The sequence below is a fragment of the Apaloderma vittatum genome, unplaced genomic scaffold, assembly GCF_000703405.1.
Source record: "Apaloderma vittatum isolate BGI_N311 unplaced genomic scaffold, ASM70340v1 scaffold10504, whole genome shotgun sequence".
Taxonomy (NCBI): Eukaryota; Metazoa; Chordata; class Aves; order Trogoniformes; family Trogonidae; genus Apaloderma; species Apaloderma vittatum.
The window spans coordinates 1-7,540 of NW_009712129.1; the positions used below are offsets into that span (position 1 = coordinate 1).

The window sequence follows — 7,540 nt, forward strand, 5'->3', positions numbered from 1 at the left end:
GTCAGTCCCCAACCTATACTGGCACATGCGGAATATATAAAAATGTCTGTGAAGCTCTAGGCATGCTGTTTTCCTAGAAGGTATTTACTCTTCTTGCTGTCAGAATGCCTCCCCTTTATTCTGGGGTCTTAGTGGAGCTGGTTCTTGGTGTACAGAATCGATTGCAGACGCCATGTTCTTCTCCTCTCAGCAAGGGTCACTTAGTGCAGGAGATGCGTCTGCTGCTGGAACAGCTTTCTAACTTTCTTGTAAGAAGACTGGTTCCTGCCTTATTCTCACAGGTTTTATGTTTACATCTTTATTTTTCTACCTTTTTTTTTTTTAAGTTTTACTTAGAAGCAACATTGCAGGGAACATCCATGTTTAAACTTTGTTTCTCTTCCCCCAGTAGTGCTGTTTGACTTTTTTGCAGTTAACTGTCACCTAAACTCTGTCTGCCCGTTGATGTAAGGGTAGCTCACTTTTGTTCAGAATTAGCTATATATAGTGGTTAGAGAGAAGCTGCTAAAAAATTCTATTTCCTCACTTATTGTCATGGCTCAGCACTTCTATGGGAATTACAGTGGCCCGAAGGTGCATCTGTATGTGTTTTGTGGGTTTCCCAGGCATTGTACAATATTCCTGTGTTTTTCATGTAGTCAGCTGTGTTGTCAGCGTTGGACTGTAAGGACACTGTTACAGACAAATTTTGCATCTGGCTGTAGAGCCAAGCAGCTGGGCAGATAACAATATGTTCAAGGTGTGGAGGTCTGTCAGACCAAGAGCTTTTTCCTCCTTGCTCTGAGCAGCTTGGATTGCCAAACTTTCTTCATTCCCACTTCTTAAGTTCTCGCCTTGTTATATTCTCTTAGTTTGCCTTCAGGTCATATGAGATCTTTGTAGAGAGAGGAACTCCTTTTGACTGGGAAAAGGTTTAAGCACAGCTCCTTATTCAATGCAGGTGAAACCTCTTAAAAACATAGAGAAAAATCAACCTTCTTAGGTAGGGCAGGAGCAAGAAAACACATACTCTTCCTCTCCTTTCTCTGGAATGCATTGGTGGCTGAGTCCCTCTATTATTATTAATATAATCTCTTTTGTCTTCAGTTATTTTCCTCAGGATTTGTGGAATCTGAAGAGTATAATCCAGATAATCTGGATATAAGGTTTGATGTGGCATCAGTGTTGAAAGAACTCAAGAGAGGAAAGCGACTGGTAAGGACTTTCTTTCTGAATCTGCACTTAGTCCTATCTCATAGTACTGAAGGTTGTCTGGCCTGTTTTATTCTTGAAAAAAAGAATGCAGAAAAGGTCTTGGTCCTTCTGATCTACTAAAATTAGGGAAATTACAGATTTAGATACATTGATTTTACATTGTATTTGGTGAAATTTAGTTCATTTTGTGTTCAAGGCCAGAAAGCCCAACACGTTTAAAGTCCTTAGGCTAAGTTTCCCAAGAGACTTTGGTAAAGGACTAAACCAGTGGCTGAAACAAAATTAGACAATCCGAAAGTGTAAAGGGAAACACCTTCTGGTTTTAGCGGGAGGAAAGTTATTGATAGCGGGGTTTCTTATTGGCTTTGCTCTCAGCTGCTCTCCTCCCTTACATCATGGGTGGAATTCTTTTCATTACAAAATTACCCTAGAAATCAAAAATACAAGCACTAACACCAATAGGTATTGAAACAACTTGGGCAAGATTTAGGGAAGAGGAAGGAACTGGCCAGTGCCCTCGCTCTTTGCCTCATTTTACAAATCCATCAACATGAAATAGAGGTAAGAGAACAGAAAGGTGGCTGAAATAATGCCAGGGGTAGGAGTTCATGGGAGCGAACTTGCCTGATGAGTTCTATAGAGGTGACTTGCACGATTTGATTTTCCTACAGAGGGTGGTATTTGCCTTGTGTATGGCAAGATTTTCAGTAGCCGTCTGTGACACTTAACGTGCTAAACCTCGTGCTGTTCTAGATGTGCAACTTCTGCCGCAAGAAAGGGGCCACTGTGGGATGCGAGGAGAGAGCCTGTCGCCGGAGTTATCATTACTTCTGCGCGCTCTGCGATGATGCGGCGATAGAAACAGATGAAGTAAAAGGAATCTACCGGTATTTAACCAAGTATTTTCCAACTAATTATTGTCAAGGTTTTGGTGGTGGTGTCAGGAAGAAAGACTTAGAAGTTGTGTGATTTTTTTTTTTTTTAGAAGTTTTTTTTAAAAAGGAAATGTGTTCTCCTCTCTTGAGGTGGTGCTTGATCCTGTGTTCACAAGCAATAGGGGAAATGGTTTCCTTTCACAGGAAAACATTGTAGCAGTGGAAATGAATCTGTTTGGTGTTTGAGCCTGCAGCACACTGCAAAGATCACTAGATAAAAATGGGGAAGTCGGCCCTGACCAAAACTGAGGTAGTCAGTCCTTACTGGCTATCTAGCTAGTGTTCAAGGACCAGGATTTTTATTAATGTTGCTCAAATTCCCCAATTGCTCTTGGTTCATAAGCTTCAGTAATAGTAGCCTGAACACGGAGCAGACTATAGCACTTCTTGGTCAAATTCTGATGATTTTCCCTCCATATGCTCCATAGAACTTTGTATTCCCACCACAGAGACCCTCTTATATTTCAAGTACCTTACTAGCTTTAAGACAGTCAAACAGATTTTAAATAAATCTGGGGAAGCATTGGAACAGGCTGCCCAGAGAAGTGGTGGAGTCACCATCCCTGGAGGTGTCCAAACAATGTGTAGGTGTGATACTTCAGGACATGGCTTAGTGGTCACGGTAGTGTTGGGTTGGCAGTTGGACTTGGTGATCTTAGAGATCTTTTCCAACTTTAGTGATTCTGTGGTTAAGTTTTTCTGTCCTCATCATGCTGGTCCTGGTGTCTGCTGCCCTCAGGCTGCCTGTGTTGCTCTTAGTAGATGAAATGAGTTGTTTGAACGGTGAAGGTGAAGGGGTTGAGAAATTGAGACTTCAGGGACCTTTTGGAGTGCTGAAGTTATAGTAAAGTCCAAGGTGCATAAAACCCCTGACATCCATACCTCTGTAAGTCTGGAGAGATCACAAGCCATGTTAGTCTTCAGTTAATCTGGTAGACCATCTAATTGTCACTTGTTTTGGGAAAACGTAGTCTAGCGCAGTCGTTGGTGGTAGTAAAAGATGGGACCCTTTGTGTCAGAACACTTGCGCTCTTTGCTGCTTCCCTGGGGCTCTCCATCCAAAGTAAATGCATCTTTTGGCGCAGCCATAAGCCCAGCTGTATCACAGAATCATTCAGAAGAGACCCCTGGGATCATCGAGTCCAACCACTAACCCTACTCTACAAAGCTCACCCCTAAACCACATCCCCCAACACCACATCTAAATGATCTTTAAACCACCTCCAGGGATGGTGACTCAAACACCTCCCTGGGCAGCCTGTTCCAATGTCTGACTCCACTTTCTGTGAAAAATTTTTTCCTAATGTCCAGTCTAAACCTCCCCTGTTGCAGTTTGAAGCTGTTCCCTCTTGTTCTATCGCTCATCACCTGTGAGAAGAGACCAGCACCAACCTCTACAATAGTGAAGACAATACGTTTAGTTGATGCTTACGGAGTCTTTGGAAGTCTGCAAAGCTTGTGAGAGAGGATGACTGGAAACTTTCCATGATCACAGAATAAATGACTCTTGTCAGATAGCTTTAGAAAGGATACCTCTGGACCAGCTAAGACTGAACTTCTCCAGATGTTGAGAAATGACAAGGACTAGTAACAGTCTAGATACAACATGGTAAAGAAGTGGTTGAATATGTAGTTTGATTTGTTGTTTTTCTGAGCTGGTGACCTTCGAGGTTTTGAAGAGGGTCCCTTAAAAATGCCTTGTGCAAAGTCACTATGTGAGAGTAGTTGCTTGTCCTACATAGAAATATAAGAAACTAGGCTATAGCCACCTGTATGGAAGAGATGAAAAAGAACTGGATTGGAGGAAGATGAGCCAGGTTTCAGGGATTTGAACCCAAAGACTTGCACAGTATCGGTGGCGTAAATAAAGCATGAAATTTGTAGCTAGCCCGAAGTGATTGGAGAGAAGACAAACATGACTTGAAAAAACAGTGGACATGGATTGACAGCCCCCTGCACTTCTTCATAGTGAAGTATGCTAGAAATAGTATGAAAAGAGGATTCTTGTGAGAGCTGGTGTTTTTAAACTCTTGAATTGCCATCATCATCAGCGATTATCCATGCAAAGGAGCAGAACAAGGAGAAGGGGTACAATGCTATGGAAGTGGCTAGTAAGAGTTGAGGTGGGGAAGTAGGTGTAATTTGTACTTGAAAAAAATTTGTAGTAGGGAAGTGCTTCCAAGTAAAGTGGCCTGAGCAGTAAAAGGTATTGTCCTCTGTAAGATGTTCTTGTGGTTAGGGAGGCTGGGGTTTTTTGTCTTCCTCTGCCTTTAATCATGTTTTTTCCTGGTTACGAACAACCTTCAGAGGGCACTATTAAAAGTTCAGGAATATAAATGAGGTGCCTCTACTACTTAGCTTTCTGATTGAATTGTTAGGCACACATAAATCCATTATTTTTTTGTGCATCAAAATGAATTTCATGCAAAAAAACCCTGAGTCATCAAGGAAACAGACTGCATTTCTAAGGTCAGTGCTTCTGTTTTGTTAAAGAATGCCAATAATTAGAAAACGTCCTGGTAAATGTAATTCTCTTTAAATATTTCTTCTAAACACTTGGGCATTAGTGTTGACAAATAGATTTGTAATGAAGAGATCAGCTAAACCACACTCTTGACAAGGCAGTTTTCCTTAAAAGGTGATTTGGGATCCTTCTGTAAGAAAGGCATATTATAGACACCAGTTCACTTTCTCTATACGTTATCGTATCCAGGAGATAAGGAATATTTCCAGCTGTATTTCTCACATTTTTGGATTTTCCAAGGAATTCGTACTGCTTTCCTAGAACCAGAGGAAATATTCCCATCTCGGTTATTACTAAAGTCTTTAAAGGAACAAATGGATTGAGCAGCTTTTAAACCACTGGATCTCGGACGGGGTGTGCCCGACTTCCTCAGGATTTGGGGACCCCCTCACCAGCACTGGGCAGCGGCCAGGGAGGGTCACAGAGATCACTGAGGAGGTGAACGAGTTCAGAGTGGGGTGATGGAACTGAATGATTCAGAGCTTTAGTGTTCAGAGGCCACTGAGGCTCTAAAAATACGAATACAAGCTCATGCGTGCATGTGACTTTACAGCAGGTGCTTTTTTAGGTGGGTAATGCTGACAAAGATCCTGATTTTTTTTTTTTAAGCGTTTAAATTAAAGGAAAAGAGGGGAAAATATCTGTTAAAATCAGTCAGCATAACTCTGTTTACATACTTATTAATACTTTTTCTCTTTTTCTTAAAATCGAACTTAAATTTTAGAGTGTTCTGCCCAAAACATGACCCAGGCAATAGGACCAATCACTATGGTGAGTTTCTTTAACGACTTCATTGATTTCATTTGTTTTAAAAGTTTGCATCCTACAGTCAGTAACTCATTTGAAGAAAATAAATGTTGCTCCACCGTTATATTGAGCATTGGATTTCTAATCTTGCAGGAGTGGTTTGGTTGAGATCCATGCGTATTGCACAAACATCAAGAAGGTTTTTTGAAGTAGGAAATGTTTATATTTGATCTTCCCTGAATCTCACTCAAAACTTACTTAAAAATCACGGTGGACCCGATCCTTCATGGAATTATTCTGACTCTGTGTGGGCAGGTAGGCCCAAGCAGCTTGTAAAAATCCATGTGAGAGACGAGAGCCGTGCTACCGAGCGATGCACAATGAACGATGCTAATGAGCAATTAGCAAAGAGACGGCTGTTACAGGAGTCACCTTGGGATTTTTATTGGTAGTTATCTAAAACGTTCATATTTGCATCATCTGTATTTGCTGCGGTAGTTTTGTAAAAATAGCCTTTCATTCTGAAGGATCCCAAAGAGCTTAAGTCTGTCAAAAGGGTTATACAACAAATGTTTAAGAATTGCTTCCTTTGCTACAGAAATGCACCTAAATTTGGCAGTCCTGGTCCTTGCTGATCCAGAGGTAGTCGGGAATCTTGCTGAATTAACCAGCCAGAGCTGTGACTTTGTTAACAGGACTTGTACAATTCTGCGTCCTAGACTGCCCTTCCCTCTGAAGTTAAGCTCAACCAAAATGTGAGCACTAATGCTAAGCGTGGTGTGCTCCCTCTGAACTCCAGCATGTTTTTACCAGTCTTGTGGACAAAGTCGGACTTCACCCTGATGCCACTGAAGGGGTGGGTTAGGTGATAATCATTCAGTCACAGGTTCTGGGACTTCTTAGCCAGATGTAGTCCCTTTAACACCTGATGTTGCTGTGGTTTGCTAGCCAGATGCAGCTTCTTGTTTCACTTAGTAGTTTTGCTGTTTACTTACCTGTAGTTCTGAGGCCTGACACCCCCTGCCTTTTTAAAATTAATTTGATTTCTGTAGTCTACTGGTTGTCAGTCTGTTGAGTTTGTCCGGGGTCCCAGGTGGTCTCTGCCCAAGTCCCAGACAGGGCCAGGGTTGCTTGGTTTCCAGGATGAGATGAGGTTAAGGCAGACCACCTCCTTCATAAGGAAGACTTAAATCTTAGGAGGATGAAGGTCTTAGTGTCTTCAAGTGTTGCATATACGATGTATGGCCTGCTCCCTGAGAGAGAGTTCTCTCCTATAGGAGATCAGACTCTTTACCAGGGAGAGTAATAATAGAACGAGAGCTAACAGTTTCAAAGTAAAAGAAGATACATGTGGATTAGCTACTAGGAAGGAACTCTTTTCTGTGAGTGTGGTGAGACTCATGTTGCCCAGGGAAGCTGTGGATACCTCAACCTTGGAAGTGTTAGAGGCCAGGTTGGGTGGGGCTTTGAACAGCCAGATCTGGTGGGAAGTGTCCCTGCCTATGACAGGTGGGTTGGATCTAGGTGATCTTTAAGGTCGCTTCCACCTCAAAACATTCAGTGATCTTCCAGAGGCCCTTGATTTGGAGACTCTCTGCATATGAGGGGTAAATGGATTCTGCTGGCAGTGTTTGCCTTGCCAGCTCCTGAACGAGCTTCTCCCACCTCTGCCCGAGAGAGTAGCTGTGCTCCAGGCTGCGGGGAGCAGCTGTGAGAGCAAATGACACTTCATTCCCCAAGCCCAAAGTCTTCTGACTCTGACACGCATGGATGGTGCTCGGAATGGCCGAGGCTGTCTGCTGCTGGAGGGTTGGCCGAAGCAACAGCTCACCTGTCTGGCCCATGTGGATGACACCCACTGAGTGTGTTTGCAGGTTTGCGCAGGGCAGGGCATGAGACAGGCTGGGATGAAAGTGCTCTGGCTCCGTGGTAGAGTTTTGACTTCCAGGATCTGACCCAGGTGAAGTAGCTCGGCTGTTCTTTTGGGGCAGGCTGAGCCACGACTAGGCTGTGTGGAGCAAGAGCTGGTACAGAAGAGCTGCCTCTCCAGGCTTGTTTTTCCCAGTAGCTTGGAGAAGATGGGGTTAAGAACATCCCCTTGTTCTTGCTATAGACAGCATTCCTGTGCTGAAGTGTAGGG

The 7,540-nt window shown here is 43.0% G+C and overlaps 1 protein-coding gene across 1 annotated transcript in view; it reads left to right on the top strand.

Moving 5' to 3' along the window:
- Positions 1-104: 104 nt before the first annotated feature.
- PHF11 (PHD finger protein 11) overlaps positions 105-7,540 on the top strand; it is a 19,243-nt gene continuing 11,807 nt past the window's right edge. The window contains exons 1-4 of the mRNA XM_009867874.1: positions 105-248; positions 1,087-1,194; positions 1,948-2,081; positions 5,378-5,424. Of these exons, the coding sequence (XP_009866176.1) occupies positions 105-248; positions 1,087-1,194; positions 1,948-2,081; positions 5,378-5,424 (433 nt within the window). The remainder of the gene's footprint in view (positions 249-1,086; positions 1,195-1,947; positions 2,082-5,377; positions 5,425-7,540) is intronic.